Source organism: Macrobrachium rosenbergii, chromosome 54 (assembly GCF_040412425.1).
Source record: "Macrobrachium rosenbergii isolate ZJJX-2024 chromosome 54, ASM4041242v1, whole genome shotgun sequence".
NCBI classification, from domain to species: Eukaryota; Metazoa; Arthropoda; class Malacostraca; order Decapoda; family Palaemonidae; genus Macrobrachium; species Macrobrachium rosenbergii.
Genome location: NC_089794.1, coordinates 14909043 through 14926469, shown reverse-complemented (window position 1 = coordinate 14926469; position 17427 = coordinate 14909043). Strand labels below are relative to the sequence as shown.

The 17427-nt window shown below is 39.7% G+C and overlaps 1 protein-coding gene across 3 annotated transcripts; it reads right to left on the bottom strand.

The window, feature by feature from the left end:
* Window positions 1-913: 913 nt before the first annotated feature.
* LOC136834773 (SET and MYND domain-containing protein 4-like) lies at window positions 914-16732 on the bottom strand. Of its 3 annotated transcripts, none has more exons than XM_067097404.1 (5): window positions 16580-16732; window positions 12147-12909; window positions 9985-10106; window positions 8881-9360; window positions 914-2472 (listed from the first exon to the last, which is right to left on the bottom strand). In XM_067097404.1, exons 2-5 carry the CDS (start codon window positions 12895-12897, stop codon window positions 1885-1887), a joined length of 1941 nt encoding a protein of 646 aa, XP_066953505.1. In that variant the 5' UTR covers window positions 12898-12909; window positions 16580-16732; the 3' UTR covers window positions 914-1884. The 3 variants fall into 3 exon arrangements, with proteins under 3 accessions (XP_066953505.1, XP_066953504.1, XP_066953506.1); XM_067097403.1 differs by having other exon boundaries at window positions 16616-16723; XM_067097405.1 differs by having other exon boundaries at window positions 16593-16720.
* Window positions 16733-17427: the final 695 nt, after the last annotated feature.

Genomic DNA, 17427 nt, shown 5'->3' with positions numbered 1-17427 from the left:
CACCAACTACGCCCCAAAGCTAGAAATTAGACATTGTCATTTTTTAGTAACTCGATCCAGAGCAGTCAAATGAAATTTTTTTTCATCAGTACTATCTTGACTTTGATATCTCTCAATCTACGATCATAATATTGTCTTGTGTCACTACACAACTCTGAAAAAGATGAGTTGCTATGATAAATGAATTCACTCTGCCAGGGGATCGAGCTCTAGACATCACAGATAAGATAGGTGAAAAACTATTGCCCAGTTACTTAAGGCAATAGTTTTTCAACTGTTGCTGTCTTTGATGTCCAGGGTTCATTATACCCCGGCAAGGTCGACTCATTTATCATAAAAACTCATCTCCAAATTGTGTAGGGCCACCAGACGATATATGATCGTAGTTTCAGAAATATCAAGGTGAAGAGAGTAGTGTGGCTATTTAATGAAAATTATAACTGAAATTTCAGTGCTTCATAAATAAATAAAATAACCTTGTGTTTTATTCAGTGCCATTTATTAAGTTTCAAGAATATTTGTTATTTGCATTACTTGTTTATGCAGTGTGGGCAAGAGCAGAAGAGGGCTGGGTTACAAAGTTGCTTCTGAAATGGATAGGAAAAATGACTCCATAATGAACTCTCATTTACATACTAAGGCAACACAGTAAGAAAATAAAGTACTAGTCAACAAGGTTAAATAACCTAAGATGAAAATCTCAGGCATCATTGTTCTTTAAAAAGTGAACTGACTTCAGAGTCTCACTGCTGCTCATACTGATCTCTTATGGCCTGTTGCAAATCTCTATGCAGCAACTTTTGGAATGAGGCTGCAGGCTTTATACCTCAGTGAATTTTCTTGGGAGCTTCTGTCTCCCAAGGTGTTTGGATATTCATTTGTTGTCAACTGTATTTTGGATAATGACACAGCGTTCAACAGTTCAGTGTTTATTTTTGGTTCTGACATTCGGTGACCTAAGCAAATGGATTATTGGCAGTCTACTGCCTCCATACACTCAACTGGACAAATGAACAGAAAGGAACAATATATGAGGCATATTTTAATGGATAATTATCAAAAACATACCTATTCCCCCTAGTCAGAGAAATATTGAATTCATCATTAGAATAGTACAGGATCTTGAGCTATGCAATAAATGTTTTATGGGATAATCGACTGTTACAAAGCAATGCCAATGTCAGGCATTAAAGAGCACTAAATGATATATCTTTATAAAGATCCCTTCGAAAAAGGTCGAGGCCATTGAGGCCATTCAAAAAAAAAAAAAAAAATTGAAAATACACAGGCTATGTGCTCACATGGTCTAATGATAAGAGTAACTAGAGTTTTATGTAAACATTTAAAACAAAATACTGCACGTGGCCATACATTTCAATACAATTCTGTCCAGAAGACAACAGGCTTGTTATACAAGAAAGATACACCACTGAATTTTAAACTCGGGGGCAATATATACTTTTGACACTGGTGCTCAAATCAAACAACATCGATACTCACTAGCAAAATTTTTTTTTTCTCGGGTATCAGCATAGCATTTGGCTGTGCCCAATTTCAAGAAACTGTAGACCACAACTAACTTCCAACTGTAGTATTATTTCCACTGACTACTAACTGCAGTATTGTTTTCACAACCAAATATTGCGCCTCTAATTCTTACAAACTTACATTCCTTTCTTCCACAAAAACTTGTACAAAATGTGTACACAAAAATTATCATATCTACCTTAAACGATGCAGTGCTTACAATTACAGTCTACTGAAAGTTACCCACTGGATACTTATTAAAACTCTCTTACACACGCAACTGAAAGTTAACTAGTGGATGCCTATCAAAAGAAACTTGCACCTCTACAACATTTAATTCAATGAGTACTTCATTCTTCACATCAATCCATTGTCAGCACAATCAACCATTAACTTCATGAAGCTTACAAGCGCTTTAGAAGGCATTGTTGAATACTTAAAGGCTACCTCAGATGCTCCACAAAGATGTCTAAATTCTTGTTTTGATATGAGTTCCCCTTGTGCTACTTTGTTTTGCATTTGTTGTAAAACACCAAGGGCTGACATTATCTTTTCAGAAATGATTCTCAGTTCAAAAGCTGTTTTAATATCTAATTTTCCTCTCAGTCTTTCTAAACATTTATTGCAATACACTCCTACATCTGACAAAGGTTTCTTGCAATTTACGCATAAACACCTAATTCCAGGTAGATGCAACAAAGTTGGCCAGTTCTCCTCACAAGCTTGACAGTTACAGACAATACCCATGTCAGACACCAAATTTCTTTGTCTTTGATGCCTTGGGTGAATGCTAAAAAAGTCAGGTATATAGGAAATTGTCAGCTCCTCGCCGGCCGCAATAGGTTTTAAAGCAAAAGAGAACGACTCTCGGCCAACAAGTTGAAGAGACATAACAGGAGAGCAGGCGTGGTTGATAAGACCTTTTGCTGGGGACAATACTCTCACCTGCAAATATACAGGAACAAAGAATTAGGCTTCCTTTAAATTTACTTGAGCCTACTGTTTTGAAAGAATCATGCCTAATGTTTAGAAATAATTTCTGAGATGTTATGAAAATTACAATAGCCATATTTTCTCAAACAGCACTTGCAAGAGAGATATATATAAGATGAAATGTAAAAGTTTAATGCATTGTATAAACTCCCTACACTTCCTTTTGTGTGACCTCATTTTGTGTCACTATAAACTTCGACACTGTGATAACTCTCAAGGCCATTGTAAATATGTGGCTACATTAAATTTCCATACTGAAATATACCAAATTCAAAGTAACTTTCATTTCGCCTAGGATACGAACCAATGCTTTCATAAATGGAGCATTAAGCACACCACAACACACTGCAGCTGTCTGCTGACTTATAAATAAAAAACAAATGCCCATCGGGCATGTTTACAATTGACCTGAGGTGGGAGTAGCTTGTCCAGCTTGAGAATCTACCTGTTAGCAGTACCGCTCATCTCCATGACCAAGAGAGATTGGAAACAGGAGGGGTGGTAGGGGAGGGTAAAGCCCACCATATGAAAGCGTAGGTTTGTTTCCTACAAAAAATGGAAATTAATATGGTATTCGTTTCCAACACGAATATGAACCTATGCTTTCATAGATGGAGCCTCATCAGTAGGTGGGAGGACCCCTCTACCTGGAGTGGCAGGTGGATGTGCCCTGGATTTCCAGTGCTGCCTTACCAATATTCTTGAAGCTAACTACCGAGCTCAGGTCACACTGAAGAAAAACCAAATGGAAAACAATTCATCCTGTACTCACCACACCTTTTTGAGGGGGGGGGGGGATGATGAGGGACTATTTTGCCAGAGGAACCTACCCTCTGGGGTTTGCTGCTGTTAAACCACCTACTGGGCTGCTACCACTGGACCCAGGGTGAAATGTCCAGGAACATGTGGGCCAAGTCGATGCTAGGGCGGGGGAGAAAGACTGTCTTCAACATTGGATCCCAATCCATCGCCTTCTTGAGGGGTTCAAATGGGACATTTCTCGGGAAGGTTAAGACCCTGGTCACATTGCCACTTGGGAGACCTAAGTCTTTTGGGGGGCATCTCTTCACATAGTTTTTGATGATGGCAGACAGTTACCAGGCATTCCACAGGACTCTCCCCCTGGGCATGAAAACATGGGCTAGGGCTACTCTGTACCCTTTCACTGCTGCGATACAAGGCTCTTCTCCTCCCATAGGTACAGTAGGAAGTCTGCCACCTCTGTTACAGAGGTCTTGAGTGGATGGTAATCCCTCCCACAACACCAATTGCACAAGACCGTCCATTTTCCCTGGTAAACCCCGGCAGATGAGGGGTCATAATGTGTTGGTGATTGCTTTAGCTGACTATTCTGAAAAGCCTCTCCGTTGCATAAGTTGCTGGACAGCCTCAGCCATGAAGCCAAAGGGAGCCTAGTGCATTGCGTTACCTCAAGTTGTGTTCCTGAGCCAGAAGGTCGGGGATTTGGGAGATGTCTTGGGATGTCTATTAGGAGGTAGAACAGGTATGTGTACCACTCTACCTATGGCCACAGAGACACCTCTAATATCATTCTCAGCCCCTGGAACACGAAGGCCCTGGTGATAACTTTCCTCAACAGACAGAACAGAGGAAAGATATTAACATCCATGTTGTCCCAAGGGTGTTGGAAGGCATCATGCAACACTGCCCTCTGATCACAGAACGGGGAGCAGTACAGGGGGAACTGGCATTTCTTACTGTGGTGAAGAGGTAGAACAACGAACCTTGTCACAACTCTAGGAGGAAATCGACCACTCTTTGGTGTAGGGACCACTCAGTGCCTACTGGATGATCTGCCCTGCTCAGCTGATTAGCAATGGCATTCTTCTTTCCAGGGATGCACCTGGAAGAGGGGTCCAGACTCTGGGCCTCTCCCATTGTGAACCTGTACTGCTAGGCTGTTCAGCTCTGGGAGGATGGCACTGCTACACTTGTTTATGTAAGTGACTAATGTGGTGTTGTTGCTCATGACTGCTGACTTTTCCTCTAAATTCTTCTGGCAGTGTTGGAGTGCTAGCCTCATGGCCCTCATCTCTAGCAGGAGGATAAGGTCCTCCTCCTCCTTCTTGTGTCCCTGAAAAGCACTCTCCTTCAAGGTCAGTGCCCCACCCATTTTGGGATTTGTCTGAGAATACCATCTTCTCAGGAGAGGGGCAGCTGAGTAGCACTCCCTGCAGGTGGTTCTTGGGGTCTCCCCACCACCACCACAGGTCCTCTAATACCCTGCCTGTCACACGTACTGGGTATGATGAGGGAAGTTGTTCTTTCCTCCATGTCATTTTCAATTCCCCCTGGGAACTAACTTCTCTAGGGAGACAAAATGCCCAATCATGATCTGCCACTGTCTTGTGGGCCGACAAAAGAAAAGGCTTGGAAACTTTCATCAAGTTTGCAGTCCTTTCATTTGATGGGAAAGCTTTGCCCCTGTTGAGTCCATTCTCATCCCCAGCTACGATGATCAGTTTTGGGGAGATGCCCGACTTGGCTAAATTGACCACTACTCCCAGGTCCATGCAAACAGGACTTGGTCTCCTTGGTCCATGTGGAGTTCACTTCAATGGCTGAAAATGCTAGGATCAGCCAATCATCTAGGTATCTCTGCAGTTGTAAGTCCTTGGTGTGTACCCAGACCGATACTAGCTGGAACACTCGCTTGGAAATTTAGGGAGCTGTAACCAGCCCAAAACAAGGGGTCTTGAACTGGTAGACTACCCCCTGGGAGACGAACCTCAGGCACTTCCAGGATGTCTCGTGGATGGGGATATTCAGGTAGGCATCCTGCCAATTTATAAATACCATATAATTCTTGGCCCTGATGTTGGTCAGGACCGACTGGGGCAGGTCCTTGGGTGGTCGTCCAGAAAGCCCACTGGGGAGATCTCTGTTTGCATTTGTCTATGGTTTGCCTCAAAGCATGAGGATTAGGGAGGCAGGGAGTAGAAAGAGACAAGGGCCTGTTCCGAGATGCGCTGCAGTCGAGGTCGGAACTGTCCCTTCCTCTGCTCTCTGAGAAAAAGAAAGGGGTGGGGTTGTCACTGACCCCTATCGGTGCTCGAGTGCTAATCGGAGGGCAAGTGCAATGAGGACTCTCAGCTTCTGGCACGTCATGCTGCTTGGGTTGACGCAACTCCACACTCCAATTGGAAGGATGGGAAATGCAGCGAGACAAGTCTCTGTACTGGTCTCAGGACACACTCTGTCCCATCTAATGTGCTCTAAGATCAGGACAGGGGTCTCCTGCTGCTGGGACGTCTAGTGGAACTACTGCTACACTGCTGAGTTGGGTGACAGAGCATGACTGCTGGTTCTTGATCTGCACCACCTCCTGGAGGCATGAAGAAACTCTTGAGGTTTGGTTTTGGAGAGGGCACCTGACAAAAAACACTTCACCGTATTGGGACAGGGTGACTCTGCACTCGGAGTCGCAGTGTTGCTTCTCTCTCAAAACCCACAATGGAAGGGATTTCACACAACTCCTCGATGCTCTGTCAGAGAATGGAAGGGGCCCTGGCAAACCTCCTGACATGCGGAACCTCCTGACTCAGCCTTTAAGTCGTCAGATGTTTCCCTCCCTCTTACAAGTCTGCAGTTGGAGAGGGGTGAGGCAAAACCTCTCATCACCCAGTCCCAAAGGGAGAAGATGCCGGAACTTACCATGTTGGGCACATTGTGGCCTCGACTCTGGCTGTACCTGTAGGGTGAAACATGGGGGTGGGGAGGGACACCCACTGAAGGCCACCATTCATCCGAGGTGGGTGCATTATGTGGACCTGCAGGTGTCTAAACCTTGCAGACCTAAAAAGATGAATAGTATTAGTCAACCCCAGATAGACAGCACAACTGCCAACAAACATGCAGCTGCTGTTCCATTCTTGACAAAGCCTCCCCTAACAAAAATTTAATGCCTGTCTGAAAACTAATGCTGAACTTCCTATGCAAGTGTGTCATTAACTGATGAGTTTGATGCCTCTAAATAAAAAAATTATTTACACCCATCTAAGAAAATTCTAGCAGGGTTACCTCGAAGTATTCATTAATTAAGGGGGTATCTATTCACGTAAGGAAAAATTTAGCTCAATTTCCTTAAGCACACCCCATTCTGTTAAAGTAAATTTAGTCAAATCTCCTTAAAAGCTACTTATTAAATGATGGTGTCTACGCAAAATCATTTATCCATGTCAAGGAAAATTTTAGTTGAATTTCCTTAGGAGATGCTGATTAACTGATGGGTCTTTATACTCATGTACCCTGGCAAGAAAAAAGCAAAATTTTCAGGCACAAATAAAGTACATAGGGGAAAAAGAAAACTGAAGGGTCTCCCTTCATGTGCAGTTCATCTGATTCAATGGTCTCTTCTCCAGGAAAGGTTCCAACTCCTGCAGCGCCCTGACTCCGTTCCAATGAATGCTTCCTCCTCAACAACCGGTTTTACTTCACAGAGTGTGCCCCTCTTTCCACTGGTCTCAATTGTTCTCCCTTCCTGGAGGAGGGAAGGATCCCCTAATAATGTTGCTCCTTTAAGTTGTTGCCTGCTGCAAAGGAGAGAAAACGTGGGGGGGGGGGCCGTCGGTTAACACACTGAATAGCATCGGGATCGAGAGCAAATCATCTCGCCCAACTCTCCTTCCGCTAGCAAGTGAGCTCTCTCCCTCCTTCCGCTCCCTTACTCTCAGGTCTCTCTCTCTCCCTCTCTCTCTCTCTGGGACTTGGAGAGGGGGTATCAACTACTTCATAGCTTAGACTGCTTTCCTTCCCCCACCCTATGTGTTGAAGTCAGGGGAAGGTGCGGGGACATGGAAACTCACATGGGATGCCATATTGGAATCCTGAAAGTTCCTGAAAGGTGTACTCTCCCTATGTTGTTGTACTGTCTCCATCTGTCTGTCACAGGAGGTGAAGGCGAGAACACTGAAGGGCACAGAGATGGTCTAAGGGTCAGCTCCCTGGATGAACTACCCTTCTTAGGACAACTCTTTCGTAGAGAGGCCACTGGCGTGAGCCCCCCCTTACATTCATTACTCTCTTCCATCACCAACACAAACACACACACTGCGGGTCTATCACAATCAGGGACATGCATCACTACAGGGATTGCCCTTGCCCACAAAAGGGATTGCCCTTGCCCACAAAACAACAGAAATTGGATTTCGACACCTCCATTGTAGCCCTCAGCAAAAACACAGGAGGGGTGATGAAACACATACGGACACTACCCAACACGCTAGGTCACACACACACACACACACACACACATGGTCGTCCACTTAGCTGTGTTGCACAAAACAAAAAGCACTGACATGTCTCCCTTTAGCATCAAAAGGCTAAGGCACTGGAAGGGCAAGAGGTTATGGTGAAAACGAAGAACGAGCATGAACACACAAAACACACAATCAAACTCAACTATGTGGGATGAAAGGTCAACAGACAACCATGCAGCTACGAGCAAAATGAACGAGCTACCCTCACCTAAGGTCAAAGGTTAACAGGCCAGATAGACATTTGTTTCTGATTTTTAAGTCAGTGGACATCAGCAGCATGTTAACCTATGGCCACTGAGTACTCCATCAATGAAAACATAGGTTCGTATCCCCATCTGAATAATATGAATTTCCAAAATAATATGTTAAGTACAACTGAATAATAACAGTATTTAGTCATAAAATACAGATATTACTTGTATGTGAAAAAACAGCCTAAATCAATGTGGTTTTCTTTGTGCTGAACTTGAAATAAAGGAAAAAAGTTAAAAGAGACATACAAAAGAAAATGAAGGAAGAAACTAAGAAATGCAGAAATCAAGAAGAAATGCTGTAGAAGCATACAGACCTAACATCAAAATTAAAAATATATGTAGATCTAACCACCACAATAAAAATATGAAATGTAGAGTCAACAAGTGAAGATCGCCAAGGTCTGCAAAAGGACAAGCAAAGTAGAGAAACATGCAATTGTTTAAAGGGATCTGGAATACAGTATTGGTCACAGAAGACCTTGCCAGAATCAATGGAAAAGGAAAAATGTAAAACATTACCTGTATCATGTTTCAAGTTCGTTATCTGACATTATTAGGTCTTTCTATATTCAAAATGCTTGGAAAAGTCTCATGGTCTTTGCACGGTTAACAGTTCATATTGGGGTATTACTTTACGTAAATACATCAAGATTGCATTTGTTCGAAGGCACAATGAAAAAATAAAACTGCCTAAAAAAAGACAATACACAGCTTATAGTGCTAAAAACTTAAACATAAGAAGGCAAACTTTAACAATAAAGGTCAACAATGAAGATGCAGATTCAAAATATTCTGCTGCATTTTTGCAGTAGATCACTCTTACTAACCTCTAGCCGTGGGGATCCAAATGAATTCTGAATAAACTTGGCATAGTTGTTAACTAGCATCTTGCATGTGTCCAAAAAATCTTCTTTAGTTGCTGGTACAGGTTTGCCGGATTCATCAACAAAGAACCTTTTGCTCAACTCTAAGAGTTTGACCAATCGAAATGCATTCATGCATTCTGTTATCACTCCTTCAAAAGACAAAGTTTCCAAATTTTGATGAAGATGGTAAATGGGTAGAAAAGAGGATGAAATGTATTTTCCACTGCTATCAAATCCTAACTGCTCAGGAAGACTATGTTTCTCTCTCTTTAGCTTGTCACAAATAGATTTCATTTGACTGAAGTTCAAAGTTTTTAGTAATTTATAGGAACATGCACTTGTCTCCAGTCCATGAACAAGTACTGAGCTCAGGATCTTGCATTCTAGCCAATGGTCTTCTGAAAGACCCTTTACCTGACAGGACCTGCTGCAGAATACAACCTGGAGGATACGAAGGATCGAGTGAACATAAATTCATGATGCTTGTTAATCTTAAGGTGAAAAACACAAAAAACACACCTCAACACTCTATTAAACTGCTAGTCTTTGCCTTTGTAATGTGTCTTGAATATCAAGCCCTTCAAAATATGTCCCATTTTTCCATTAAACAATTTGCCAATATAAGTATTTTTACTGAACTTTGATGTGTATGTTAAACTGGCTTTCAACAAAGCTTCCAGAACTTCAATTCACATCTAATGATTCTTGCCCTGACTTTACAAAACCAGTTAAAAATGCATTAAACTTTTCTTGCTAACTAACTGGACAGCATTTATATTTCAGCCTAGATACTAGCTATGTCCTACAAACTATCTGGGAACATCAGACCACAAAAAACTGTCAAATTTTTGTACACTGACATATATTAACTATTATTTCAACAATTACTTGCAATTAATAAGGAATACATCAGTACAAAGAAAACTTTCACTACTTGGTGATTTAAAACTAACTTTGACTCAAGACAGCAACTGGTTTGTGTGTGCAGTCTCTAAGAACACCTGAATACAAAATGTTATGCCTGAACATAAAATATACTTTTACAAAGTAATCAAGGTACACTACCTGGGAACATCCAGGACAAGGAAGAGGGTTCACACATTTGTGAGTACAAGTGGAACAATTTGTAGCTAATAATTCTTGGCCAAGAACAACAGCAAATGCCCTCTCCACACTTAGGACCTCGCCTGCAGGTGCAAATTTAAGATTAATTCAGATTGGTATGGTATTCTTCAAAGACTTTTTCTCAAAAATACCACAAATTACCAAATTCCCTTTACCTTGGGAATAACTTACCCCTTACGGCCAAAGGATTTACAGTTCTCCTTAAGTGTACACTAAGATGGCGTAATGATTTCGATGTTTTAGGATATTTATGGTTTAATAATATAGCATGGATCGAAGGATTGGTGGATGACAACTCCTACAACTTTATATCCTCTTAAGGCTGCCTATGCTAATCTCTTAATGATACCGTCCACTCTTGGCATACTGCATTGCAAGGAAGTCATCTCAACAGTTATCATTTCCCTCCTCTTGCTGTACTGTATGTCTGTTCAACAATCACAATTGCTTTTATAAATAAAATTTGGCAAGTGCACTTGATAAAATCAAACTTTTTTTCCTCTTAGCACTTCTTCGGTCTGAACTTTTACTAGGGTTGTAATACTTTTCTCAGCTCACCTATTTGATAATCTATAAATTTTATGAGTTTACTACTCTCGAATACAAAACCATTAGAAGTCACAGATTTTTTATAAGTCTGTCATTCATAGTAAAACTCATATCTAGAATTTTCAATAAAGCCTTGTTTAACTAGTCTTAGCTAATATACAGTGGCTTTAAATTCTCATCTTTCAACCATTTTCAAACTTAGTTTACCAGTTACTTCAACGTCTTTTCAATATCTGTGATGAAAATTACATACAATACCCTTATTATTACACTTTCTCCTTATATCTCTTCTTCACTGATTTCATTATCTAATTTCACTTAAGTAGTATTTAACTTCAGAACATTACACACCCTGGTTTCTGCCAATTCTAAGGCAGATCAGGTACTCTCCTAACAACATAATTCAGTATAAGGAATTTTAGCAGTGCAACAACTGCCCATTTCCAAGAAACCAAACCATTCGCATCAAACTCAAATTTGTTATCTACCTATCAATTTGAAATGTTCTATACCTCAGGATACGACCAAGGGGTATGCAAAGCTATAAGGAGGGGCATTTCCCACTCCCACTTAAACCCATCGTGGCTTTTTAACCATTCATGAATTTGCAGTAGGCTTATTGCATCTTTCAATATCTAAAGGTAAAGCAAAAAATGTGTGTCTGACTATGACTCTCAACTTTATTCTGTGACAGCAGAATTTTGGCTGGTACTTCAACAGTTTATAAAAGCTTAACAATAGAAGATTAATGTTACAGTATTGAACCTAGTCAGATAAGATGTCATACAGAAAGCAGTTCCCTATGAATGTAAACAAAATTAAGTTTTAGTGAAGACTATTCCAGAATAACTTTCTAAAAGTAATAAAAATTTGAGGATGCCACTTTTCCTAACATCAACTGGTACGAAGGGTAGTTTGGAGTTGCAGGTGGTTTTGTTCCTTCATTTTGCAGTACTGAAGTCTTTCACTGACCATATGTTGCTGTTAACATGAGAATAGCACTATATTGCGTGTTCTCTACAAGAAAGTGCATCACAACCTAAATTTTGCGCTGAAACCTCAATTACTCCAACTGCTACATGGATGTGCTATTACTCCATCAGCTACATAGAAATGCTCTAACACATAGGTAAATGTCCGATGAAATTTGGTCTACTACAATCCAGTCATTACTAAACAAATACTTGTTCTTAATACCAACAACTTTCTAATCTCTACTGTTTGTAAGAAGCTTACTTATGCTTCTTAACCTAGTATCTGAAGGGCAAGTAAATATTAAGCAATTTTTCTCCCATTTAATTCTTTATACAATTTTTACCTGCTTTGAATCAAAAGGTAATTTCTTGATCTACATCTCTCTCTTCAAATAGTGCCTAATTTTTACTTTTCAATTTATGATAACGATTCATTTACACCACCACTTAGTATAATTTAAAGAACAAGATTTTGCATAAGTATAACTGAGAGAAACAGATAGCATATACTCACGCGTCTAAACATAAACAAAGTGTTAGTCATGCTTTAATAGTTACACAGGGTTCCACAATACTAACCTGGTTTGATATCTCTTGTTGCAACAAGGCCTCTCCCTTTGTTGGGCCAGTGTGACACTTTCACAGAACTACTGAGAGCTGGTATGCATGGATTAGGATCTTTTAACACTGGAGGCTTCTGTGCTATGGCGGACTTAACTTTCTTGAAAGCATCCTGTAGGAGTCGTTTTTCAAGATTCACATCAAGAAAGTCTCTAGGCCCATGTCTGAAGTTTGAAGCTTCCTCTTGCCTTTGTGCTTCTTTGCACTTTAACCGTCTTCCCTCTAGTTTTGGACGCAATTCTTCAGGATATCCATACTCGAGGGCTAGATCAATATCTTCCAAACACTTCTCATACTCCCCTAAATCAAGCATAACAGCTGATCTATTTGCAAATCCTTTTCCGAAGGCACTACACTTCTCTAAAGCAACACCACCATACCTAGCAGGGTTGATGCGAGGAAAATCAAACACTGTATTTCCTTCAGTCTCTTCAATTCTGATATTACTCAACACTGGATGTGGTGCAGCCATGATACTCAGATTGTAGGACTTTAGGGCTTCTAAATAATTCTGTGCCTTGTAACACTGATTGCCAAGCAGTCGTAACATATTAGCTCTATCTTCAGACTTTACTGATTCTTCTAAGGCCTTGCAATCAAAATGATAATTGTCCCAAGCCCACTCAAAGATTTCATCCAAGCACCGTTCTCCCCGGTAATGAACAAAGGTAAGATCAGAGGCCTGTTTGCCAAAGTCAAAACCTGCCATTTCTGCTGCTTCCTGTAAATTAATATGAATAAAGACAACACAGAAGTGCTAACAATATAACAGTAAACAGATCCACAGGTTTAAGCAGCGTCTGGTGCAATGCCTCAATTCCGTAATAGTAATTCCTTGGTGAACACTCAAGTCGTCTTTAATTCCAAATTATCTATATGTAATAGTTCCAAGTATCACGTGACATCTACAAGTATTCTCAATTTTATTTAAAAAATTTTATCATTTGGATATTAAATACAGTATGTTGCTTTATCAAGTCTTGCTAATTTTTCGGATATAGGCCTACCAGGCTGTTTGGTATCGGTACCTTTAGCCACTGATCTGCCTTATCTCTTTCTGTGTAATAGGCATTTCACCCTACAATTGTTTTTCAATGCTTTTTAAAAATTAATTTTATTAACTAATTATTCAACAAATTTCTAACATTTGATCGAACTTTAAAAATGCCTAAACAGGCTCACAGTATAAACAGTACAACTGAACCTATTGTATAATACCATTCTAATAAAAATTCCATTATCTGAAATTTACTACATCACTTAGCATTAATACGTAAAGTTTTAACACCATTCAGTATTGCTTAATATACCAAAACTGTAATTTTATATTACTGCTACCCATCAAACAAAAGGGATTTTTATATGAACTTTCATTAAATTTTTGTAATTTTTGACATATATATACTTTACCAAAATTATTTAGTAGTTAAAGACTACATGGAATTTACTGAAAGTTTTGAGTGGTAACTAGAACATAAATATTTCCACATGAATATGAGCATTTCCACAATACCCAGCAATGGAAGAGGAGGAAGAGGGGAACTCAGTGTCAGTCAGTATTCAGGTATTGCACGGAAGGAATGAAGAACAGAATATTTAGCGAACAGAGTTAGAGCCCAATTCTATTACCAATGCACTGTGGAGTTGCTAGTCACCCCAAAATGACTACGAACATGTAGTACGTTTCGCCACTTTTCTCAGATTAGATTCATAAAACCTTCACCTAAGTTGGGATATCGCGTAGATGTGGCAGAAACGTTGCCACATCTTCCTTATACCTGGTCAGAAAGGGGTAAACTGCATGAAACTATTGTTCTGCATTTCTAACAATGAATATGTAAAATGAGAGAAAGAACTAAAATTTGATAACGAATAAAGGATGATTTAGTCGGATTATAAGTCAGGAAAAAGTTTGGCAACATAGCTAATGACAGTAATGTTCGTACTCATTTCGGTTTGACTATAGATGTCTCTCAGCTGTGACGTTTACCGAAATCCATGAGGCCAACTGTACCAGATGACTGGCAACAAAAGTAGGAAACAGGCAACTAGGAGGAATGGATGGATTCCCCTACACAGCATATTTTTTTTTTCTGGAGTGGGGAGATGGGATTTGTGAGGTAAAGGGGGTAATTAAGTGGTCAAATTATGTTGCTAAGATGCCACTGCAAGTGAAATGCTGCACTGCAGTGGTGAAATCATGACTGGGTGGCTGACCAGGGTGTGCAACCCATTCTTGGATGAGGAAAAGATTTTGACAAATTATTTGAGGTGAATTATTGGCTTTTGGTTGAAGCACAAGAAAACATGGAGAAATAACACTACTAAAAATAACAGAAAAGATGTATAGTAGGATTATCAATTAGTAAGTGTAGGACTCAGAAAATAAGTGCTGATTGCTACGAAACATTTGACGGGGAAGTTTGTAAAGTATGTGTATGGGAAAATTCTGTACAAAGTACACAAAGGACTATATACATCTTTATAATGTATGCACATGGGAGAGTGGTTTAGTGTTCTGAAAGTAAGTAGGCTATGCAATACTGAAAGGCTACTTGCTAACTTCACACTTGGAGGGATGTGGGAGTCAACGGAAAAACAAAGAATGTGTGTACAAAGAAGGCGGAAAGGAAAATGTCACGAAAAACATGTGGAACGGCTGACAGGTTTGTAATAACAGTAAAGATTGTGGATAGCGAAGCGAATAGAAACTAGGGAACCTAGTGGAAACAGCATGAAAGTTTGCAGAAGTAAGGATATGATGACCAAACAGAAACCAAATGATGATGTAGGGACTAGTAGTCTAGATGGTGATGAAATGGAGACAACTGACCTGCAGAAGAATTTGGGAGTAAATGTAACAGATGACGGCAGACCATGAGAAGTGACCATGAGAAGTGAATCAAAAGAATTGGCGAAGCAAGACTGTTGAGAGAGTTTTATGTGGAAATGAAATGTGATTGTTTAACGAAAACGAAAGCAAAATACTTGATGGTAATGAAAAGAATGATATGAACAGTGCATGTGGCATATTAAAAAAATCCAGTGGTAAAGAAGTGAAAACATTTCAAGGTGCTAAAAACGCCTAGATTTGGTGAGGGTTTGTATACTGAGATGGTTTAGTCACACGGAAAGAATGGAAGACAACAGATTGGTGAAAAGTGTACAATGTGGTGGTGTTATGAGAAAGTTCAAGAAAATGCTGGGTTGATGAGAGCAGGTAGTGGAAAGGTGAGGGTGAGATGTGCATGCAAGATACATGTGGATGAAAGCCTGTAAGAGGCTTCGACGCACTGGAGATGAGTTTTTTATGTCATAGTGGGAAGAGGCTCATGTGGAAGTTTTCTGCACGAGGTTCATCTACAATTCAGCACTTGAAATGTGACTGAGGCAGTGACAATTGTCCTGTTCTCTTATGAAGCAACCTCTGGAGGAAGAAAACGCTTAATGCTGAAAGTCCCTCTCGTCTTTAGTACCAGCCCACATTGGAATGAAAACCTAAGTCATAAACAAAAGACGGTAAATATACATCTGAATATAAATTTGCGACAGTTTTGATTATGACTCGTACTACTCAATATACTACTATAAATATCAGAAACTTTTTAAAGTAAATTTTTATCATTATATATATATATATATATATATATATATACATAATATAATATATATATATATATATATATATATATATATATATATTATATATATATATAGATATATGTATATGTATATATATATATATACATATATATATATATATATATATATATATATATATTATATACATATATATATATATATATATATATATATATATATATATATATATATATATATATATATATAAATACGTCTTTCCTCAAGGCTGCTTGTATAACCTTGCAAACCTTTTGAGTTTTCATATTTCCTGGACTGTAGCCTACAGTAATTAAAGGCGTCACCTAATAGGCCGTTAGCCAGTGTCTAATGAAGCATATTTAGCAAAAATTATCAATAAGCAGCCTCCGAAGCATTCGTATACGTGCGTGGTGCATGCCAGCGAGAAACGTCATAACCTTGTCACATTCCGGGAACGAGGTTTGTTATGCGGTTGCTTGGTTCGTAAAGGATCGGAAATTATGCAACAGGGCGGGGTTGATGTATTATATATGCAACCTCATGCAAAGCTCAGTGCACCACTTTCATAAGTGGAAGCAGGCCACCTGACGAACAAGGAAAATAGGTCTACGACGCTGTCGCCAAAAGTTTGGGTTACGAAGGCAACGTTACTACACTTGTAGTCAAGGTCACACAGTAATGGCAACCTCACGCAACGCACCAACAGATTAATGCCACGTTTCTTTATAAATCACATTTCCACTATGGTATACATTGCCGACTCTAATCACCGTTAACTTCTACCTCTAATTTCTAACGCTCTTCACCACTCGACACTTTTTCGCAGATGTATAATCGGCAGTTTCATTTGAGCACCGAGTGCTGCACACATCACGGCAAAGTGTCAACAGACTCGACATCGCTCCTTCCCGTCAACGCACCACGCCAGTATTACCAAATCCTCCAGACCGCACTACCTCACTCTCACCTCAAAAGAATCGGCTCTTCTACAGCGAAATTATCAGCCACATTCACACAAAAGTGATATACGTATTTACTGCAAGAAATATATTCACGGTACATGAAGCGTTTCTCCTTCCCAAAGCATATTCCTTCATGCTGCACATATGCAACCGGGAAATTCTCTTCTGGCAACATTGGCTCTCTCTCATTCCCTCGTACCGATCACGTTCAGTTGCCTGACGCGTCCACCACTTACACGAAAACCTGCGATCAATGATGTCTGGGTGTTAATCAGCTTAAGTAAAGGGCAAAACAATTATCTTTTGCTTAGCCTTTATGTATAAATACACATACTACATGCGTTACAAACAGTATAGTTTTGTACAAAATTCTAAAGGAAATATGCAGTTCTTACTGTACATGATATGCAGTGAATGGACAAAAAATATGAACACAATTCAATAGACACGTGGTTGCTCCTTGTGATCAGCGACACTGGGGAATTTTATGTATGTATGTGTGTATACATATGTATATAATGTGTGTGCGTGTGTGTGGTGAAGCAAAACGAACTTATTGTGAAAAAATTGTTGCCGAAAACCATAACCAGAAAAACAGGAATATTTTTTATTTCTACTTTTTTTTTTTTTTTTTGTGGTGAGGTAGTGTAGGAGGG